This window comes from Primulina tabacum, chromosome 1, assembly GCF_025594145.1.
Source record: "Primulina tabacum isolate GXHZ01 chromosome 1, ASM2559414v2, whole genome shotgun sequence".
NCBI classification, from domain to species: Eukaryota; Viridiplantae; Streptophyta; class Magnoliopsida; order Lamiales; family Gesneriaceae; genus Primulina; species Primulina tabacum.
The window spans coordinates 26,187,070-26,211,556 of record NC_134550.1 but is presented as its reverse complement, the minus strand read 5'-3'; the positions used below and the strand labels follow the sequence as shown (position 1 = coordinate 26,211,556).

General features: G+C 36.4%; 2 protein-coding genes across 5 annotated transcripts; both read right to left on the bottom strand.

Annotated features, from left to right (window-relative positions):
• Positions 1 to 552: 552 nt before the first annotated feature.
• LOC142518516 (uncharacterized) lies at positions 553 to 2,488 on the bottom strand. Of its 4 annotated transcripts, none has more exons than XR_012813570.1 (4): positions 1,674 to 1,727; positions 1,467 to 1,599; positions 1,086 to 1,247; positions 553 to 983 (listed from the first exon to the last, which is right to left on the bottom strand). XR_012813570.1 is itself a non-coding variant. In XM_075621305.1 (4 exons), the coding sequence occupies exons 3-4, from the start codon at positions 1,614 to 1,616 to the stop codon at positions 958 to 960; spliced, it is 444 nt and encodes a 147-aa protein (XP_075477420.1). In that variant the 5' UTR covers position 1,617; positions 1,771 to 1,964; positions 2,273 to 2,488; the 3' UTR covers positions 553 to 957. The 4 variants fall into 4 exon arrangements, 2 of the variants coding, with proteins under 2 accessions (XP_075477420.1, XP_075477425.1); XM_075621305.1 differs by lacking the exon at positions 1,674 to 1,727 and adding exons at positions 1,771 to 1,964; positions 2,273 to 2,488 and having other exon boundaries at positions 553 to 1,251; positions 1,467 to 1,617; XR_012813569.1 differs by having other exon boundaries at positions 1,467 to 1,762.
• Positions 2,489 to 6,687: 4,199 nt separating this feature from the next.
• On the bottom strand, positions 6,688 to 7,841 carry LOC142543211 (protein GAST1-like). Its single transcript, XM_075650322.1, has 4 exons — positions 7,643 to 7,841; positions 7,375 to 7,428; positions 7,250 to 7,283; positions 6,688 to 7,128 (listed from the first exon to the last, which is right to left on the bottom strand). Exons 1-4 carry the CDS (start codon positions 7,709 to 7,711, stop codon positions 6,947 to 6,949), a joined length of 339 nt encoding a protein of 112 aa, XP_075506437.1. The 5' UTR covers positions 7,712 to 7,841; the 3' UTR covers positions 6,688 to 6,946.
• Between the last annotated feature and the right edge of the window lie 16,646 nt (positions 7,842 to 24,487).

Here is a 24,487-nt window from a genome sequence, read left to right as displayed (position 1 = left end):
TAAGATAATTTTATTAAACTAAATCGGATACAATAACATCAATTGAAAGAAGGGAAGGAGTAACCCAACTTTCAAAACCATAAATAGAGGCAAGGCAAATGCATGAACCAAAGTGTGAATATTTACTTTAAATATCCAAAACCATGAATTTACCGTCTTCGAATTTTGACTTCTTATCGAATATTTCAATATTCAATAATTTTTGTATCATAATTAATTTGATTAACTCATAAGTCATATTTTTATTTTTGTATATCATTAAAATCTAAAGCAAGGTATTTCAGTTCAAATTGGTTCAATCACTACTAGATCCGAAATAGTAGATTTTATGACTATAATCAGAGCTATATGCGTATACAAATTTATATTTGTGATAGTGTTGAAGATCATGTTAAATGTTTTGACGATGGTTATACAAATTTTAATCTTTTATGTAATGATATTTTTGAATTTTTGATTTTTGCTATAATTTGTTTTCCTAATTTTCAGTTTTAAATGAAGTTTCTTCATCCTTTTTTTTTTTTTAAAAAAAAAACAATACTTATCTCCAAGGTTCGAAAGTACAAATTTCCTGTGAACATTTTCTTTCCAACTAATGTAGTTTTACAAGTTAAATTGCATTTAACAAATACATATTTGATCTGTATCTCATATAGACCAGCCATGCACCATACACTTCTACTCTGTTACAGTGAATAAACCTTCTTCCAATTCAGTCAGCAGGTAACCTATTCACCTCTACAACTCCATCAAAAATTCGGATCCGCGTTCATATTCGGATATCGCCACTTAAATCATGTTGCTACTGCCAATTTTTCTGTCAACTTTTGATAGATTCACTTGTGTCCACGCGGCAGCGTTCTCTCATGCAGATGAACAACGCTATACGTAAATCTGCTGATAGTTCAAAGTCCAACCATACACCATGATGTAAACATGTACAAAATATGGGACCTCTCAAGGAAACATACGATCAAGAAATGCTGAATATAGACGACCGATAGCAGTGAGAAATATTATTGAAACCCAGTGCCGAAAGAAAGGAAAACGGCCTGGTAAGTCTAAATACATTTCTTTCAACTCACCTTCGTTTCTCTCCGATTTTCTTCTACTACGCCACAGAAGCCGACTTGGTGTGCCTGTAAAACCTGTGCTTGATCTCAACTGCTTCTCCATGTACCGATGATATGTTTCAGGGAAAAGCTTTGCATCATTTACAAAGAAGACAAAAGTAGGTGGCCTAACAGCTGCCTGTGAAAATTCATTTTGTCAAGTATATTACAAATTCGCATTGTTCTACAAACAATTACTAAGGTGTAAATATAGCAGAAAATCGAGAAGCATTAGCAAGGAACAGCAAAAAAAATCCACAGTCAGAAGTGTGAAACTATATATTTTAATGTCTATCGAGGGTCATGTCACTATCGAGTCCGTCAACAATATATGATTTTCCGAGTAATAAGTACCTGAGTACAATAATAAACACATCCTCTTTTTCCTCCTCTAGTTCTTGGAGGTGACTTGCATGCAAATGCTTCTCGTACCACTTGATTTAATATTGCTGTAGTCAACCTCCTAGATCTCTCTTTCTCAACCATGCTGGCAGCCACAACCATTCTAGAATAAGAATGCGACATTTGACAAGATTAATCCAGTGGAAAATATAGTCTAACCTGCATAAAAAATCTGCACGCGTTAGTGAAGAATCCTAACATCAAATAAAAGATCATATCACTCAGATAAAAGAGAATGAGATTGATAAATCCATACTTGTCAACATTATGCCCTTATATTGCCGCTGAGTATACAATAGGTGCCCATTTAAGAATGTGGAGTTTCTCTCTGACATCATCTTCATAATGTAGCGTAGTTTGCTGATTCTTATCAGGAATGGTGTCCCACTTGTTCACGACAATTAGGCAACCCTTTCCTTCTTTATCTATTTGTTCAGCAATCTTGAAATCCTTAAAGTTAAAAAAAACAAAAAAATATGAAGTTTGCTCATCCAGAAGCATAAAAAGTTACAAATGGTGATACAAATACATAATTACATGCACGAGTAAATATACATGTGCACACAACTATCAAGACATAAAAGTCTGAAAAAGATCGAATTTCGCATAACAAAATTAATTGGTGTTACTTATATGGCGCGCCAATATTCTCAACTTTGTAAAGTAAAAACTATTTAGTCTAGGCTTGATTTTCTCTTTTTCTGTAGGAAAAACTCATCTATAACTATCAAGAAAATAGGGAAATCTGTATGAAGTACCTGTTCTGTTATGCAGGCCATTGCTTCAATAACAAGGGTCACCACGTCAGAGCGACAAATGGCACGAAATGCTCGATTTACAGATAAAGCCTCAGTGGTGCTACCTGATGAAGCAACGACTGCCCTCCTTCTGATACCAGCAGTAACTATGAGATGAAATTTCTTCAAAACAAATCACTCATATCAGCTAACTAATATTTTCGATTGTTATGCATATATACGTGACCGACGATTTCGGTTGGGAAGAAATCTAGCAAGCGGACTAGGTCAAGTAATAGTATTTGGAGATGAGTCCAGGTATCGTACTCACAGAGATCGATGTTTAATTACTAGAATATGAATTATTTTTCCTAATTTAGGCTAAATAAAGTTCAAATGATGGGAAAGATAGATTAATCAAAATTAAATTAAACAATTTAAATAAATTAACTAATAAAAAAAATCCAAATTATTAAATTAGACGAAAATTCAAATTATTTAAAAACGACTAAGGCGCACAACGGTACCGAGACAATTTATAATCTACGTGTCGAATTCATATTCAATAAATTAATTATTTAATTCACGACGGAATTTCCAAAATTATTTATTAAACGATTCCTCGAATTAATAAACCTAATTAAATCTAACAGTCCAATTATTTCTAACTGAATTTAATTAGATTCAACCGCATTAGATTGCTGTGAAATTCCAGTTTTTCAACCTAAAGTCGCACACTAAAATCGAATAATATTTCTACTCAATTTAACCATGTGTTGATTGATGTGTGAAGCAAATATTAATCTATCGCCTTCCGGTTTTAGATTAACCAACAAATATTCTATTTAATTGGCCAGATTAAAAGAACACGTGATAAACGACATCAATCAATGAATAAAATAAATAATCTAATTGAATTAAACTCAAAACATCAAAAATAATATGTCTCGGCCCTATCATGGCCTTAGTCTATAAAAATCTACTCCATAAACTTAAAACAAAAGTCAAAATCAGTGTTTAAATTTAATGCAGAAAACATGATTAAGAAGGAAGGAAAAAGATTCTCTGTGATTTGTAGCATGTGTGAGGAATTCCTCCAACAAAAGTCTTCGGTCTTCCTCTCTTCTTTTCCTTCTTCCGCGCTGTTCTGCTATTCCGTCTGCTGCTCCTGTGCTTCTGTTATCGGCTGCTCTCCTTTTTTCTTCTGTACGCTTCTGCCCTTTTATTCTTCTTAATGGGCCTCCTCCTTCCTTTCCTTTTTAAGCCTATCTCTGTAAAAGAAAGTGTAGATAAGATATTTATACAGATTTACATAGATTTTTCCAAGATTTCAATATCATCAAGGAATAGAATATAAGAGTATTTAATTTCCTTTCTTCTGATATTTTGTTCCCTTTGAAATCTACTAAATTTATATTATCTCTCAAATTTAAACACTTTTCACATTTTATTCAAATCTACAATTATTATTCAATTAAGCACATAATTAGGGATAAAAAGTCTAGATAAGGGCAAATATTATCAAATCAAATCCCTAAAATCTTTGTAAGATTTGGCCTTATCAATCCCCCCATACTTAAGCCTTTGTTCGTCCTCGAGCAAATCAGAGAATAAAAATATAATCGAGGAATATTCAATGATTCACCACAAAATTGACACAATCAACACTTTTCAACCTACTAAATTCCGTCATACTCAATCAAAAGATCACACTTCGAAAATCGTAAAATTCACTTTCGTTGCAACTTTAAAACTTAAGCATTCAATAGAAAAGATCAAGATAATGAGACGTGTGTAGTGTGGAAGTCAAAACCCATATTCCTCGAAGGTGTTTTAGTTCAAGGAGTGCTCATATTTTCTGATTTTTTTTTTCATATAAAGAAACTCTCCGTAAGCTTATCTTTCATATCTTTCTCCACTAAATGTTGGAAGAATAAGACCCGGTCAATAGGTCTTTTTAAGCTTATAACGTTAGGCCACAGCTCACGGCTACAATAAAGGTAGGGAGATTCAAAATGAGAGAAAATAAACAATTTAATCATACAGCGCACTCCTTCATCTCTTATCTTCCTTTCCTTATGGAATTTCATCATTCATCCGCCTAACTTTTTCATTTTCCTTGTACTTTCATTCATATTCCCCCATATTTTTTCGATCTTCAACAACATTCCCTTTTAGGTTTTTTCAATCACCACATCATACAACGTTCAATCCTCTTTTTTTTATAATTATATATATCTTTTCATCAACTCCTTTCTCATTCTTCATGATTTTTTTTTTCAAACTCCTCCAATTTTTTTATCAATCAGCACACGGGAGTTATTGAAAATTTTAAAGCGCTAAAAAGTTTATTTCTCTCAAAATTAAGGTAGAGGAATAGTGTATGAGCTAAAATTGGGTAGTTGATGTGGGCTTTTGAAGGAATACGAATGGTGGCTAATTGTATGTCTTTGACACACTCCATTCGATTTATTAGGCTCAAAAGAGAATACTAGGGATTTGAATGATGGATTAGGTAGGCTCGAAAGGCTCAAACGGTCCAAAGATCGCCTAAATCATCCCTAAGTCATTCTCCTCCGTATTTTCGCATCGAAAGATAATCAGACAAGTTCTAGATTCTTTTTTTTCTCTCTTTTTTTTTCATTTTTTTTTCATGAGTTCGCCTCTTGCTTATTCACAATTAATTCATATAAGTATGACTCAAAGTGCGTAGATGATGTCTCAAAACATGATACAAAACTAGTTTGTGCTCAAATCTTTCGGGTACAACTAAAGATCATCTCAATCAATTCTAGGTGTGATGTAATTTCTTGAGTGTTCAAAAATCTAGAAAGTCAATTAGTGTATCATGTAATCACAAGTGCAGTTTCTCAAAGAATAACCAGAAAAAATTTCATGCTCGAGAATTAAACATTGAAGCACATGCTAAGTGTGGTGACGTGAAACAAACACAAATCAAATCCCCCCACACTTTAGATTTACTCTGCCCTCAGTGTCATGCCATTCAAAAAGAATATAAAAGTTGGATGCAGAATAACAAGAGAACACTTCTGTGACAGTGTTGCTTTAAATTCCATGGACTGTTTCATCTTCTGAAATCATTGAGGATAACTGAGATTCAAAACTGAGATGATTCACATGACATATTCATTAATACTAGAATCAATCTTCAATTCTTCAGCGACATAACAAATTGGAAGGAAACTATTCAAGATTGCAGGAACATCAAGGGCCGGCGACCACGATTTCCATTGCTTCAAGAGTACTATAGCAGGAACTCGCTTGCGTTTCAGTGTAATGATAACATAAATAAGAAAACTGTCAATAAACAGGGTCAAGAATTCAAAAACTAACCGAGTTTGAGCTCGCGAGACAACGAGTCCGAGTATTCCCTCACTACTAATTTGGCTTGGCTCTCCATTTCCTGAACATCAAACGACTCCTCTTCCTCCTCGTCCGACCATTCTTCATCGAATGCAGACCCTCGTTCAACGTATTCGTTTGCATCCATCAACAAGAAATCATCGTTTCCCTCGGTGGCTGGCCGCGGAGGAAGAAACGACTTCCGAAGATGGAAGTGAGGGAAGTAGGTGGAAGGAGAGAAGCAAATTGTGGGAGAAGAAGAAGATATAGGCAGCAGGGAGAGGAAAGGAAGATTTTTGCGGAGAGGAGCAAATGTGCAGACTTTCGTCATTCTTTTGCATTCTGTCAGCACTGGGGACTAGACTCTTGTCTTTGCAACAATAAAAACAACTGAACATATATCTATCTCGAATAAGACATGTTGGATAAATTTTAACAATTTTTCGGAGAAATCAATGATTATTTAAAAATTACTTTTATTTGTCAAAAGAACGTAATTTTTAACAAAGGGAGATTAAAACAATCAGAATGTTAAATGTTCTTTCGTTATGTAGGTGCTAAATTATTCTCATTAATTTTAATGTCTCACCCATATCTTTTAATGTTATATATTTTATAATATCGATACGCTTGTAACAAAAAAATTGACAGCCATATTAGAGGAGGTCGAAGAATGGAAGGCAAAGAGCCCAGATCAGATATTTGTATTTGATTGATGAATTTTAAATATATTTTTGTTATTTATAAAAATTTTTGTATTTTTAATTACGATGAATTTCAAGTTCACATCTGAAATATATTATACTTTATATTACTACGTAAATTTAAAATTTAATTTATTATTTTATAATAAACAATAAAACTATAATCAAAATCAATCTCCTCAAATGTACTTTTTTTATATACTCCATTGTATTTTCCAAGTTTGTCGTATTTTTCACTTCCATCTCAATTAACTTTATAAAAATTATTCATTCGACTTGATATGGGATTTGCTTAAAAATTAGACGATAATTTTTATTTTTTATTTTTGGAGGAGAAAGCTTTAATCATTTGATGAACTGTATACCATATTCCCAAAATTCGTATACAAATTTTTCATTTGAAAAAAGCTTTTAAGTTGAGCGACACTGTGACAGAGATCACTACCGATACACTTGTATTCGATATTTGTCGAATTTTAGTTATAGGATAATTTCCGGCTATGAATTGTAGGCATGAAAGGCTAGTACAAGGATGTCCCTACCACGCGCTTGCTACTGATACAAAACTAGAATAGCCACACCAATGCAGGTGAGGGGTAACGGTCTTTTAGAAGTTTCGCCAATTTGTTCAAGGGCATTTAGGGCCACCCCTCTTGGTTTTCCAGTTGTTGTAGCAAGGGCACACTTGCTTGTTGCCGTATGTTCCCGGCGGCACGCACAGGCATCTCGCGCAGCATTTCTGGCAGAAGAACATGCATGGCTTCTTGAATGATGTCTTTGAGCATCTGTATCCGCACCTTGGTGCACACTCTGTCCACAAAAACCACTTAGAGAAGATTAGCATGGAGGCATCTTAATATTTTGGCATTTTCTTGAGGTCAAAACTCAAAAAATTAATGAGATTGAGCAGGCATGGGTATTAAATACCCACCTTGTGGCCCAAGTGTCCCTTCACTTACTCCATACTGCAGGCCAAGAAAGATTTTTAGAAAAGACCAGATATGCGTAAACGTGGTTAATGCGACAAAAACAGAGATTCAATTTATTTGGTTTCACCTGGACTCTCCCCTGTTTATGCAGGCCAGAAACTGGCAGTGTGGTGGTAGAAGCCTACAAAAAAACCATCAGTGAGTTATTCAAGAAAACAATTGTTACCAGATGTAATATTTTCAAAAGCTTCTCGCGGGCAAACCAAGATTTCAATCAAAGCTGGGTGAACTTGAAATTTTAGTATCTTTTTGTTTAGACAGAGACAACTCGGTGATTTCTCATTATCTTGTCAACATGAAACAGTGGAGTTATGAAAACTTTTGCGGATATATACCTGCATTTGGGCAAGAATGGCTGCAATGGAGATTAGGCACAAAAGGAAGATTGCATTTTTCCTGGCCATTTCTTGTGTATTGAAGAGTGAAGTGAATGAAAGGAAGAGATCTGCTCTGTGGGGAAGCTATGAAGAAAGGCTTGTATTTATAGAGAAGGGCTGCGCAGTGTGTATATATCAAGTCTTGAATTGGATAACTGAACGCTCTTCCACTGCAGATAAGCAGCAACCAATAAAGTACCATGTGTTCGAGTGAAATGACAGTTTTCTCCTTGCTCAAGCACTTTAATTGGCCCACGTTGTTCGATTATCGAATGGAACAAGACAGATAGGTATGTGTAAAACCAGCAAAACAGTACATCGAATCAAAACAGTAGTACAATTCTTAAATAAATGAAATCGAGGCCTGTATGAAATACAGTGTCCTTAAAATAGATTCGTCTCATTCGGTATGTACTTCGAGGATGAATTCAGACGTATGTTTCCTAAGATACAACGGAACAACCAGCAGCACCCTAGCACGAGGCACTACTATGACGAACTGAAAAGTACCTGAACTTTATCACGAGGACAGAGTAACGAGTGAGGAACAGCAGCCGTTTGAAGCAGCAGCAGCCGAGACAACAGAGCAAAGCTTAAAAATATGAGAATGCAGGAAAGTGTGTTGGTTCTGTTTATGAAGGACTAGGTTGCCTCTATATATAGGCACACTCCGGTTCCATATGAACAATCACTGTTGGTCATCCGAAAAGGCCAAAAGTCAGCTGGTCATCCGAAAGGCCACCCCAGCTGGAGCACCAACAGTCACGCAGGCCATATGAAGAGTCGGGCATATGGAAGGTCATTCATAACTGAAATTTCAAAAAAATATAGCAAAAGCCAGGTGAACCTTGGTGGGAAATTTAGCCTTGATCGGTCCGACATTCGACGCACCCAGGTCCCGCTCGTACGTTTGCACACAAGTCGAGCTTAATTCCAATGCAAATCGGGCCCATGATTTGCACCCCCTGCGCTCGAGAGAGCTTTTTGACCAATCATTGTTACACCTCCATAAAGTGTAACACAATATAAGCTCACCAATGCCATATTATTTTTCCTATGTGGGACAATTCCCACTTACCATCCACAAACTTGCCCAATTTCTCGTTCAAATGGACCAAGCCCAATACATAAGTCCAACATAATCATCCTCTTTCTTCCTATGGATTCTCAAGAACAAACACTAAAAAGTAGGAATTTTGTAGCCATGGGTTCTCAAGCCAAGAGGGATTTGTTCTTGTTCATAAACCCGAAAAAAGATGAAGGGTAAAATGGTAAAATGGTAATAGGTTTGCCTATGTTTTTGACCCGTCGGCCATTAGAGCTTCTGAAGTCATCCACGTGCGATAGGGAACATGAAATTGATAGAAGAGACCATGAACATGTGCAACCACATGCACTACTTGTGCATCTTTTTCAAGTATCCCCCACCAAACAAAAACTGCATGCTATGAAAAATATAGCAACTGGGAGAACACATGCATGCTTCAAATCAAGGACTATTCAAATTACGATAATTATCCTAAAATGAATCCTCTTAATTTTGACTCCACGTTTACTTATGGGTGATTTGAATTTACGTAGAAAGTCGTTAAGATTCCAAAACTTGTGATTATACATGCTTCTTAGATCAAGTGTAACTTGTCGAAATCGTTCCACGCTTTTCCGATCGAAGAGTCATGAACATCTTTTAATTAAGTTACATGACTTCCTGGCCGGGTCTGATGGGTTTGTGCTGCCGGTAGGCAGAGGCGGAGCCACATGGTGGTTGCCCGAGTGACCCAATTATTTTTTTAAAAAAAATTATATGTAAATTTTGTATAATTTTGGAATAATAAGATATATATTAGTCCGGGTAGATGAATTTAAAATATTAAAAAAATTTATGGTTTAAAATTACAGCTCGGACGGAGCCATATTTCTGGCTCCGCCACTGCGGTAGGATTCAAAAATGTTTTGCTTGAAATAAAATTATGGATGGAATCGGAAATACGTTTGTGAGACTAATAAAAGTTTATTTTCAGGATAGAACTCTCTCATATATGAAGCAAGTTCTTTTTTATTGTTTTGATGGATTATGGCCAAGCAATTCTGGACCACTTGTTTGGGCGTTGGGGGAAACACTGCATGTTCTTTTTTCTGTTTGGTTGATACATCTTGTATGTGTTGCCAAAGTTATTTAACCAATAGTTGGGAATATCCTTCATTTTTAAATATTTATTTATTGTTTTATTTTAAAAACATATTTGAACTTTAAAAAAATTAGGAAATGATAGCGCATGTCAAAATGAGTTACTAGGGTGGGTAGTGTATAATTTTCTCATATCTAAAACGCAACGGAAGTTTTAAATATGATTTTGAAATTCAAAATCATACTTGGACAATCATAAGATTTTAATCTCAACAATGAGGTGTTTATCAAATATAGTTTTAGTTAATAAATCACTTAACTTTATCTATTCTGAAATTAATGGAGATAGTTATTTTTATATATCTCTGCGAACAATCAATTAGATTCATATTTTCTTTAATCGTTAAATTAAGTCCATGATCGATTGTTTTGTTCCTATTCAAGATCACATTAGAGAAACAAGAAGATTTAGGCGTTGAGAATAGAAGAGTTTCGACGACGGCAACACGACAGTCTCACGATGGCATGGAGGTGATCGTTCGATAGTAAGAGGTGGCGACCGAGAGTGCTTGTGCAAGAGAGACAAGGTGGCCAATTTTGGAGTTGGGAGGAGAGAAAAAAAATATGGATTTGATTGCCCAATCTTAATAGTGTTATGTCAAAAACTTGTGTGAGACGGTCTCACACAAGTTTTTGTAAGACGGATATCTTATTTGGGTCATCCATGAAAATATATTACTTTTTATGCTAAGAATATTACTTTTTATTGGGAATATCGGTAGGGTTTACCTGTTTCACAGATAAAGATTCGTGAGACCGTCTCACAAGAGACCTACTCTAGTGTTATATTATCAACGTTTGATATGGTATATTATATTTATTTATTATATCTAATATCTAGATTTAAAAGATATACATGAATTTTCTAGAATCTTATCTAGGATTCTAACTATATATTTTGACCAAGTAGGGCTTCTACGAGATAATGTTTGATTAGGACACTGAGGATCAACATGTCAAAACTTATAGTTAGAGTTTGATTAAGATATTTCAGTCTAATGAGTCAAAACTCCTACCGGGTGTTTTGTCTAACTAGGAAACCTTCTAATTAAGGTTTCACTAGGATACTCCAATCTTATTAATCAAAAATCTATAATTGTGGTTTCATCATAATATCGATCATACATCACCTATGAGACGAGTGCACACAACTCGTTATAATGACGTAAATCAAGCTTTCCGAAAACCACTGAGTCAAAGTCAGTTGTCAAAAGTCAATTGGTTAAAGTCAAATGTAAAAAAGTCAACTGGCTAAAGTCAATTTCAACACGTAAAAAACAATTGTCATACTCAACTAATCAATGTCAACTATACACAGACTCAAATTTTGACAGCTGCCAAATTTGACACTTCTTCACAAAATTTAGTCATTTGCACTCTCCTCACATGCTAAATTTTATAACTCCAAATTTGAAATTCAATTATAAACACCTTTTACAAGCCAAATGGTTTATTTCTATCAAACTATAATCACCAAATTCAACTCTTTGAATTTGACTATTTTTCAACGAGAACACATAAATCAATACTTGTGTGACTTTCAATAGTTTAGAGATACAACTAGTCGTGAGTTCACAACTCATGTGATTCGAGACAACACATGTGCCTTATACGGGCTTATTCTAATTAGCATCATTCTATGTATCAACTCATGGATAATAAGAATTTTCGAACTCATTTATGATTGCACTCATTGAATTATGATAAGAACATCTAGTTGCATCATCCCATTATTCTATACGTATCATTGATAGTGCGTGCAAGAACCAATAGGTTATTATTAGTGTACAGTAGGTCCTTTCATATCATATATTCCGATTTAATATGCAACCATTGATATATCGAGAGTTCCATATAAATTTGATAACGATATTGAAACGTTCGCTACTCGATTTTCTTAAAAAGTACTAGAATTTTTTATTTCTTTCTAATTCATTTGGCCGAAAAACTAAGAATTTAAAATATGAATATTTTGCACCATTTAAAAATAAACTAAACAACTATTATTTGAAAATCCAAATAAAAGTAACTCAAAGCATAAAATAGTAAAACGTCAACCAACCTAAACTAACTTTATTTCAAAAATAAACTTAACTCTAACATCATCTCAAAAACCTCTCAAAAGCATCATAAGTCATAAAATCTTTAAAGTAATCATAAATCATAAACATAATTTTATTTGCGAAAAACTAGCGACGGTCCTCGAGTTGTGTGCATCTTTAGTCCAGCAAGATCAACCATCAAGGCCTCCATTATTATCAAGATCATGCTCAGCTGCATCGATCACACCTAGTGAATCTATTGACTCAGCAAAACTTAACCATGATAACAAGTAGTACTTATACATTCACAAGTAATAGTGAAAATACTTCTAATAAAATAGTTTTTCACGAACATAAACTTTAACGTTTTCCTTTCAATATATCATATCATATTTTATTTCATCATATACGTATATGTTTATCTTTTTATTGAATTTAGATTATCAATTGTGAATTTCGTATCAGTTGAAGTTTGATGGATCCATCTACGTATTACCACGGTACCAGGCGGCGGGGACATCAGCGATACTCTCACCCGTCAACTGAGCCTTGGCCTTACATATTATCGTATCATCATATCATCGTATTAGTCACAATCAATTCACCTACTTCAACTTTTCATATTTCCATCATTTATATAAATTCATGCACATATAAATCATTTTCTTTTAAACTAAGCATGCGCGTAACATATCTTTTAGCATTAACGTTTCATCATAAAATTCCATAAAAATTTAAAATAAATGTTTTAACATGTATTACAGCATTCAGGGCATTGCCAGGACGTCTAAATTTTTTTGTGTAAAATGAGCGTTTTATCCCTAGTCTCATAATTTTCCATAACTATCCCTAGACCTCGAAACGACGTCCCAAATCATTCCAAACTTAACCTATTACCTTAAAACACTCCTTTAAATATTACTAAGGCTTAAAATTTAGCTTTTCGATAATTTTCTCGATTGGTTTTTTAAACTTAGACATACATTCCGATTTTGACTCGTATTGATTCGAAACTTAACCAAAGCTTACCAAACTTGGACCAAAGCCTAATAACACCTAATTAAACCTTTTCCAACCCAATTTCATGCAATTAAGACCCTCAAACCAGCCTAAATCAGCTACTGAAATTTGCTGCCTGTATGGACCGAACCCTGACACGTCATCCTCCAGCTTTCAAACCTAGACCCTAACCGACTGGACCAGCCCTGACCAACCCTCCTAGGACCTAGACCAAACCATTTAGGACCCCTTAGACTAGCCCCCATGGCCCATTCACGTAAACAGGCATGGTTCATCCCAAGCACTCGGGCGTGGCTAGGAAGAGTCCTAGCCGTGCGCCTCCTCGATTCCTGCCCCTCCAGCCTTGCGTGGACCACCATGGCTTGATGCTAGGACCCTCATAAGCCCATCCCCTTGCCTGGAAAGCACCATGCACGGCCCTTTTCCTGAACCTCCCATAAGTCAAGCCATAGTTAACCTAAACTCCAAAATTTGTGCAGCCCTTAGCCACCCACATTCCAGCCTTGAAATGTGCTTGTATGGACTCTTAAATGTGTGGGAAAATATCCCTTCAAGTACCCCTAACATGGCAGCTCCTTTGTGCATCATTAGGAAGAGTTTTAAAAAAAGAAAACTTTACTTTTATGCATGTATGGCCTTAAAAACGAAAATAAAACTTGTGCATCATATTCCTCATGCAAACATAGTCAAATATACATATGAACATATGGTGTGAAAGATTTTTTAAAGAAATTTAAGGCGTGCCTTTGCGTATATCACGCTCGAAAATATACTTGCGATGCGAAGAACGTTGACGAGGTGGAGACCTTTGCTGAAATCCTTCACAATTACGTGACTTTCCCTTCTAATTCGCGTGGTGTGTGGCCGTGTGGTATGTGGGGGAGAGTCCTAGCATTATTTTGTGGGGGAGGAGCGAGAGTTGTGAGGTTTTGGGAGGGTTGTTGGCTTTTTATTTTAATTAAAACACATAGTGCAAGCTTAGGTCCATTAACACAATATAACAGACCCATTAAGTCCATTAGTTATGATTTAAAATATTTTGTTTAGGAAAAATTGTGAAAAGATTAGTCGAATTCTCGAAAAGTTCAAATTTTTGTCGAAAATCGAATACCATTAAAAGTACGACTCGACTTGTAAAACACCTCAAAACACCTAATTTTCGAAAATTCTATTTTAAATACACCACCTATTAAACAATTAAAAAATTATTTAATAAAATATTTTCTCTCCTGTGGTCACTGGTCTTCATTCCTCGATCGCATCTCGAATAACCTTTAAAACACAGTTTTATGCATTCATGTAGAAAGATACATTTTTAAACATGTAATCATGCATATCCTAATTAATTCATGCCATTAAAGCCATTTAATTAGTCATTTTAAATTTTTCCTAGATTTGTATGCAGTCGGATTACATCATCGTATTTTGGAGCTTATAGATGTGATGTATCTTTGGTTGATTATAGTGTCGTCGCATATATAACTGGAGATTCCTTGTACTATTAACTAATCATATCATATAGGATATCCTCATCCATATGTGAGCAGATCCTTGACTACTATGTAATGTCTCCTATATATGTTTGTAACGTTCGAAAATCAGTCCACGTAAATCACATACATGAAAAATATTTAAAATTGCTTATTTAATGCTTAAATGATATATTTTATATGATTAAATATTTAAATTGCATGATTTCATGAAATTAAGGATTTTGTCCGGATATTCGATATTAGACCGGGAAAAAGAGACCGGGGACGACAAAGATGAAAATATTTTTCAATAAATGTTTTTAAGGCTCGATAATATGATTAGATTGGATTAAAATATTCTTCGATAAATGTTTTAAAGACTCGATAATATGCTTAGATTGGATGAAAATTTACTGAAAGTACTGGAGTCCAATTTATTTTATGAGTCGAGCATCATTTTATTCGGGAAGCCAGTTTTAGTCAAATGAATAACTTTTTTGGACTCGAAAGTTATTATTTTTTGAATTATTTTTGTAAAACTTTTTTTATAATTAATTGGGCCTTAATAGGCCTAATTTACCATGATTAATGGGTCTAATTATTCTTAAACCCAAAAACCTAAAAACCTATACTTTTAAACAATAGAATTCGAAAATTATAAAATCAAAAACCCAGGGTTCTAGACTCCTAGGGCAACCGAAAAACACACACAACACATACAAAAAATTTTCAAAAAAATCAAGGTAAATTTTGAAGGTTAGTCGCTTCCCGTTCGCTCCTCTTCGCAACCCGCGCCGATGATTGAATTTTTGAGCTTTTTCAATTCAAAGGCACATTATAAATCTTTGTTTTTGCACCATTCAAATCATATTATGTGTGATTTATGTTTTCAAGCATGAAAAATATGTTGCACAAATTATTTAACATTTGAATGATTATTTTTCAAAGTTTTGACGTTTTCACGCTTGTTCTAAATGTACTATGAATTCTATGGGACACACTGCCATTGAAATACGTTAAAGGGTTAAAAAAAGGTGTTCTGAGCGCGAGACGATGGCTATACATAAGAAAGGCGTTCTAAGCAGAAGCTAGGAGCGTGCATGTGATGGTGATCGCAACCTAGGGTTTGTAAGGGTTTACTGGCTTGGCATGGTTTGGGTAAGGGAGAAGCCGCACCAGGGCTTGACCAGGCTTGGTCAAGGCCTGTATAAGCTTTTTTCGGTGGTTAGGGGTCTGGTCTGGGTTTGGCTTGGGCCGGCCGTGGGATGCGTGGTTTTGGCGTGGGCCGCGTGGCTTAAGGAGGAAACGAAAGAACCATGCGTGGCTATGGCTGGGCGCACGGTGTATGTATGGTCTAGTAGGGTATATGGTAGCCCAGGAGGGTGGCTAGGCGTCGGGGTAGGTGTGGGGACCCGGACGCTAATTCATTCCTTAATCGTCTTTAGGAATAATTCAAACAATTATAATAAACAGGATCTAATTTTTTTTTTAAATACAAAGCGAAAATATAATGTAATTCAATTCAAATTACATATTAAACTTAAACATACAAATCTTGTATTATCTACAAGAATTCAACTAGGTTCAACTATAAATCGGTGCTGAATCCTAAGTTGCTTTGAAGCCCGGATCTCCACGCTATCTAGTCCAGCCTCGTTCTTTCCTTGACCCTGATCCTATCCCACCTGTTACCATGCACACATACAAACAAGACAACAGCCGGATAACTCCGGTGAGAATTACATTCTCAGTATAAATCATGTATACATGCAATCATAAAACAATATAAAAGCATATAACAGATATGTCTAACATGTATTCAAATCAGAATATAAATCCATATCAAGAATAAATCCTATTCTAAACATGTACCATCATCAGAAACATAATTCATCGTGTACCATATTCAGGAACATAATCAACGTAACTCAATATAAACTGTCAATTTGACTCATGACTCCACATTTAAGACTAGACTCAATCCTAGTCTAGGGATCCCGATTTCCAGAAGTTGGCATTCCCATATCGACCAACAGTAATAGAAAAAACTCCAGTTCTATCCATGTCGATAGTGTATCGATCACCAGTAATAGAAGAAGCTCTGATTCTATCCACATCGATATAGTATCGATCACCAGTAATAGAAGAAACTCCGATTCTATCCACATCGATATGATATCGATCATCAGTAATAGAAGAGTTACGATTCTATCCACATCGATACAGTACCAATCACCGGTAATAGAAGAAGCTACAATTCTATCCACATCGATAGCCAAACATCCGGTGACATACTTTGGCACTATCGCCAATACACGATCTTGTGACATCGTGCAATGTGCCCGTGGCGATCCCACCACTATCAGGCACTTCTGTCACAAGATTACTCGTCTAATACCTGCTGTCTATAAATCAAGAGAACAAGTACATCAATCAAATCAACACAATAAGGTAAAGTATGTGATTTAGGGAAACTCGAGCCAAACCTCACTCGAGTTGTGCAATCCCAACACAACATTAATTTATACCTTTGTCTTCTCGATCTGACGAAGTCGAAGTCTCGAAGTCAAATCTGTCCATATCAATCTGAAATACAATATCGCATAGGCACAATCTCAATATGCAACTCAATTCAAAATCTATTCTGATCAATACTCAGATCACACATAATCTGATCGATATCGAATCAAGATACAATCTAATCCATATCGACGATATCACGATATAATCGAAGTCACTACTGAATCTGATCAATATCAATCTACTGAGGTTTCGACGACATAACAATACAGTCTTGATAACCCCGTCAATTCCAACACCACAGATATAATACCAGAATTCATAATCAGTACCAATACAATTCCTAATCTCAATATCGGTACACTTAAAATCAGTAATAACTCAACTCTGATATCAAATCTCAATCAATTCAACTCTGAAAATCATAACAATTGTATAACCACTCTATTCTTTAATCTAACTTCAATTATACAATGCCTACTGTAGCAGAAACATCATATCTGATTCATATTCAATTCTGACAATATCATAATTTCAAATCATGTCTAAACGTAACAAAACTTACGTCCAGTTGTAGCCTGCGTTGATAGGAACACAATACTGAAGTCGGATTGAATATCAGACGGGCGGATATTTCGCAAATCACAAATCTATAAGGTAAAAGGCGTAAGGATTATTTCATAATCAATAATCCTCCTCAACCCTCTTCTCAGAATTCTGAAGAGGAATGACGTGCACTTCCTATATATATATATATATCAATTTGCATGAAATTGAAACGTGGCTGATTTTCCACAAAACTTCAGCGGCGCTCGAGCGGTTGAAATGTACCGCTCGGGCGCGGAACACTCTGCCCGAATACTTAGCTATTGTCCATTGGCGCTCGGGCGGTAACTCTTTACCGCTCGGGCGCAACAGGTTCTGTCCAAACCCTACTCTTGTGCGACACTGGCGCTCGGGCGGTTATTTGCTACCGCTCGGGCGCCAGAGGTTCTATCCAAAATCTTGGCTCACAATGCAACGACGACCGGCTTCTCCATTCAAGTTCATATAACCTCAATCATGTCAATTAATCAACGTCTGATTACAGTAATTAAATCTCGGGCCTTACAGTAGGCGTGGCTCGAAGACTGGTCGATGGTGGCTACGGGAGAAGGAGAGCCGTGACTTGGACTTAGGAAGAAAGGGTGTGTGGATGGTTTAGGGCAGGAAATAGGCCAAACCGTGGGGTCTACAGGGGTTGGGTCATGGCTCACGAGGGTAGGATAGGGTAGAGTAAGTGACATTTCAAGTTCAGTAAAAAGTTATTAAGTTTTGAGTTCAGTCGGAATACAAAATGGAATTACGGTTTAGCTATTAAGTTTAATAAACTGAGAGGCTCGGGTTTACGTTTAAGAAAATTTTTAGAAGTTGAAAAAAGTTTATATGATGGTTCGGGATAGGCTTCAGTCAAGAAAAGTAAGAAAAAGTCAAAAATGGGAAGTTCGGGGTCAGGTGTAAAATGGTTATTTTATGTCCCGAGTAGTTCGAAAGGTCTGGCAGTGCCTGAAGAATCTTAATACATTAAATGATACTTTATAATGTTTATGATGAAAATATGATATTTTTACGATATATACAAAGGCTGTACGATTTTTTCTGAAAAATGTTATTTTACGACTTTTGGAAGAAAACTATATTTTATAAATAAAAGAAAAAAAAAATATTTTGAAGGATGTGAATAACTATGACATATAGGATAAAAGTGGGGAAATCGCGAGGGAGAAGGCCCATATGGAGCTCGGTTACAGGAGAAGGCTCGAGAAGGAGCCCGATGATCGTATTTCCATATTTGGCCACGTCTAAGTGACGAGTTTTGTCGACGTGAGCTTATCAGTCGACCATAGGATGAATGATAAATGACAGTCATTTTCAAGGATTAAATTTTATCCGAAATGATATATGATGAGGAAATGATTTATCATGTTATATGCTAAAATAATTTTCATTGAGGAAGCTGAATTATATTACGTGTTCAAATGATTTAAGAAAATGATATATGCTTACGAGCTTTTACGTGAGCTTATTTTATTAAAAGATTTATTATAAAGTTGTGTGTGGCTGTAAATGTATTATTTGTGTTATATAGTTAGAATATGCTGAGTCATTACACTCACTAGGTTTGAATGGTTGCATGTGAGGATGATGTTGTGGAAGGTGCCAATGCTTGAGTGGACCGGGTCCGGCAGTACACTCCCGAGGGACTTTTCTTTTCCGCATTAGTTTAATATTTAATGTTTTAAAGTAAAGATTTTGAGGATTGTTTATTTAACATTTTATTCTTTGCTTTGAAGATTAGTCGTTGGAGTATTTTAAATGGACGTATGATTTTATGGTTGACGTTTTATAAGATTTTATGCAGTTAAAGATGGGTTTTGAATTTCATGATTTATGATTAAAAAAATTTGTAGTATTTATTTATATTTTGAAAATAAAAATGAAGGGACGTTTCAGTTGGCATCAGAGCGAAGAATCCCGAAAGGGTTGTGTTACTACCACCCCGAGAAGCTCAAAAACTCAAGCCTCAAGTCTATGAGTTTTACTGCTTTAAATTTTATATGTTGAATTCTAAATGCTTTTATGATATATGAATTAGAAGGTTAGACGTATATTTAAAATTTAAATACATGTTGGTTACGTGGTTTGGACAGCGTGTACAGTGATGCCTCCTAGACGTGGTATTCCCATGAATACCGAGGAAGAGAGGCGTGAGGAGATACCTCGACTACCCCCGGATGCTGCTACAAGGATGTTTGAGGGGATGGCTCGTTTAGTGGAGCAGCATGCTGGAAATGCTACTCGGGGACGACCCGATAATATTTACATGTAGTTTTGGAGGATGGATCCGAAGGATTTTTCTGGTAATACCGATCCATTCATGGCTGAAGGGTGGATTAGATCTTTGGAGGTGTTCTTCCGCTATATTAATATAGAGGATGCCGACAGGGTCCAATGCACAATTTATATACTAAAGAACAACACATCTCTGTGCTAGGAAGGAGCTGAGAGGATGGTGAATCTGAATACCCTCAGATGGGAGGACTTCAAGGAGATCTTTTATAAGAAATACATTACTGCTGATGTGAGGTCCAGGCTAAAGCGATAGTTTATGAGTCTACAACAGGGGGACATGACTGTTGCAGAGTTCGTCAGAAAGTTTGATATGGGTTGTCACTTTATGCCCCTAATCTCTAATGATGCTGCTGATAAACTCAGACACTGAGACACTTTTTTTGAATCGTCTTAGGCCTAGTGTGCATTGGGATGTGCTGTTGGGAGACCCGGTGAATTATAATGATGCTGTTACGAGGTCCTTTAGGGCAGAGCAGTCGCTAAAGGATATAGAGTGGGAGCTGCAGAGGAAGAGGCCGCCTCCACAGCAGCACTCACAACAGAGCAAGAAGCCGTTTTCGGGGCAACCGAAGCGGCCAGGACAACAGAAAACGCAGGGGCAGCCACAGAGAGCAGTTGCCCCGAAGAATGACGAGAGGCCGCTTTGCAAGGAATGCAATCGCCATCACTTTGGCAAGTGCATGTGGGACATCTACAAATGCTTCAAGTGTGGATGAGACATGAATAAAGCTACTGACTGCCTGAAGATGAATCAGCTTGTGACTGGACGAGCGTATGTGATGCATGTGGAGCAGACGGTGCCAAACACTACGCTTATTAATCGTATTTCGGCTATTTAAGCATTTTATATTGCTTTATTGCTTGAATTAATAAGCATGAATGCTAGGATTAATTTGAGGTACATTGAATTTGATGATCTAGAAGTGCATTTTTAAAATTCTAAGGCTTAGGGAATTGAAGTTCGAAATTATTAGCTATGAGGATCAAATTATGGAGGATTGAGGACTTAGGGACTGAATAATGTCAATTTAGAAATTTAAGGGACTAATTAGCAATTTTTTGAAAATTATTGAGGGTAAAATTGCCATAATTCGAAATGTTGGGGGCTTAATGGCATGAAATCGAAAACTTTTAAGGGCTAAATGGAGAAAACGAGGGCTGAATTTGAAGAGTCCTAGAACATTTGGGCTAAATTGCATTAATTCAAAATTTTGAGGGCTAGTTGGCAATTTTCGAAGGATGTAGAGGCTGTTTTGGGAATGTAAAAAATTAAGGGGTCATTTTGCAATATGTTCGAGACATTAGGGACTAAATTGATAATATGAGAAACAAGAAGGGCCTAGGTGATAAGAAATTTTTGAATTTTTTGGCCTTGTTTGAGTATAATGCGACTATTATCGCTGACAAAATATTTTTAACGTGTGTAGCTACCTACGCTTTGCTAGATTCTGGAACTATGCATACTTTTATATATGAATCCTTCGTGAAATTATTGGAAATATTTCCGAAGAACGTGGAGTCGGGATTCAGAGTCACAGTGCTTTCGGGCGAGCATATGATCTCTACCAGCATAGTGAAGGATGTGGAGCTCAAATTACAGAAGAATGCCGTTCGAGCAGACCTTATTGTGCTGCCAATGCCCAAGTTCGACATTATTTCGGGCATGGATTGGCTCACACTGAACGGAGATACTATCGATTTCCAGCAAAGGTCAGTATCTATTAGACCACCCAACGGCAAATCATTCATCTTCGAGGCTGTGCAGAACAAACAGATGCCACACATTATTCCATATATTTGTTCGAAGAAGTTTATCAAGAGAGGCTGTGAAGGTTTTCTTGCTAGTGTTATATCAGTACCCGACCCTGGCAGTCGATCGATAGAAGAGGTGGAAGTTGTCAAGGAATTTCTGGATGTGTTCCCTAACGACGTTTCTAGCGTTCCACCCGAGAGAGAGGTGGGGTTTGCTATTGAGTAAATATCGGGTATTGTGCCGATCTCTAAGGCACCGTATCGTCTGGCACCTGCCGAGATTAAAGAGTTAAAAGATCATAATCAAGAGTTGCTAGACCAAGGATTTATCCCCCCTAGTTTCTCTCCATGGGGCGTGCCAGTGTTATTTGTGAAGAAAAAGATGAGAGTATGAGACCGACTACCGAGAGTTGAATCGAGTAAGAGTGAAGAACAAGTTTCTATTGCCCCAAATCAAGGATTTATTTGATCAGCTACATAAAGCTTTTGTGTTTTCGAAAATAGATCTTCGATTGGGATACCATCAGTTGAGAGTAAAGGATACAGATGTGCATAAGACGGCTTTCATAAAGCGCTATGGGCATTATGTGATGCCTTTCGGACTGACTAATGCCCCAGCGATCTTCATGGATCTCATGAATCTCATGTTTCAGCCGTACCCCGATCAATTTATAATTGTCTTCATTGATGATATTTTGATTTATTCCAAGAGCCGAGAGTATCATGATCAGCACTTGAAGACGACTTTGTAGGTATTACGAGACTGAAAATAATATGCAAAGTTCAGCAAGTGTGAGTTTTGGCTAGAGAAGGTGGCATTCTTAGGCCACATCGTTTCGAGAAAAGTAATAGAAGTCAGCCCATCTAAGGTCGAGACAGTTAAAGAATGGCCGGGTTACTTGGGGTTAGCAGGCTACTATCGCAAGTTCATCAAGGGTTTTTCGTCCATTGCAGTACCCTTGACATACTGACGAAGAAGAATGCGAAATTTGTATGAGGACTAGAGTGTCAATGCAGTAGTTTTGATCAGTTGAAGCAAGCACTCACTACCACGCCCATTCTAACTATGCTGATTGAACAAAGGGTGTATGTGCTATATACCGACACTTCGAAGCTAGGATTCGGCGCAGTTCTCATGCAAAATGATCGGATCATCACATATGCGTCTAGACAAGTGAAAGTCCACGAGAAGAATTATCTGACACATGACCTTGAACTTGCAGCAATCGTATTTGTGCTTAAAATTTGGAGACCCAACCTATATGGTGAAAAATGCAAGATCTTTACGGATCACAAAAGTCTCAAATATTTCTTCACCCAAAAGAAGGTGAAAGTGAGATAACGAAGATGACTAGAACTTGTAAAGGACTATGGCTGCGACATTAGCTATCATCCCGGGAAAGCTGATGTAGTTGCGGACGTTTGAGAAGAAAAACGACAACCTTGGCTCAATTATCAAGACATAAACCTCTATAGACGAAAATTTAGAGGTTCGATCTCGAGTTTTATGCTAGGGGCATGGCTCCTATTTTATCTACTTTAAAAGTGCAATCTGCTATGTGAGACAGAATGCAACCCATGCATATTTTTAATGAGCAACTACAGAAATGGAGACAACGAGATGAATCAAAGGGTAGGATGTTATACTCAGTCGAACACAACATTGTCAAATATCGAGGCCGACTATGTGTTCCTAGTGGAGATTCCCTTAGAGTTGAAATTATGACAGAATCCCATAATACCCCTTATTCTATACACCCCGGAAGTACAAAAATGTACAAGGACTTGACGTGCCAACAAGTAAAGGCAGAGCATCAAATACCAGCAGGAATGCTCCGACCACTTCCCGTCCCCGAGTGGAAATAGGAGAATATTACTATGGACTTCGTGGTAGGTTTACCAAATACGGTAGAAGGATTCAATGCTATTTGGGTAATAGTGAATTGACTTACTAAGTCATCATATTTCTTGCCAGTGAAGACAACTTTCTCATTGACACAGTATTCGGAGCTGTATATTCGAGGGATAGTCAGACTGCATGAGATTCCAATTTCCATAGTATCAGATAGAGACACACGATTAGCTTAATCATTCTGGAAGGGTTTGCATGCAGCTATGGGTATCAAAATACTATTCAACACAACATTTCATCCTCAGACAGATGGTCAGTCTGAGAGTCATACAGTGTAACATCCCAAAAATTTGAAGGTTCACGTGAACCACATGCATGCAAGTTATCAAATTTATTATATATTTTAATTAAATTATTTTAATGCATTAAATGCATGATTGTGACATAAAAATATGTTTTCGACATGATTCATTAAGATTGCATGTTATAGGGCTTTTAGTAGTATTTTATGGTCGAACAAAGAACGGAGACCAGTGACAGTTAAGGAAAAAACATTTTTATTAAATAATTATTTATAATTATTTAATATATGGTGTAAATATGTATGAGTTTCAAAATGGGCATTGTTAAGGTATTTTTTACTCAGCGAGTTATATTTTACACCAGTACATAAAATTTAGCAAGTCAGGGAATTTTTCAAGGGTTCGGCCAATAATTTCAAAAACATACCTAAAGAAAATATTTTATGGGAGTGTTTTGGGCTTGATGGGACTATTTTATTGCATAATTGGCCTAAAATCTTTTTTTAATCTCATTATGTTTAATTAAGGGCCCATTAGCACTAATTAGTATAATTAAACCCTTCATCCAAACCCTAAACTCCCCACCCTAGCATTTGGCCACCCCCTCTATTTTTCCAGCAGCAAGTTTCAAATTTCAGCAGCTCTCCCCCTTAGGTTTTTCTCAAACTTTTTTAAAGAACTTCTTTTGTGCCTCTCTAGTGCACGTTCTACGCGACTATCTCCAAGTTTTCGAGCCTAATTATTCAAAGACACGCCCTATACC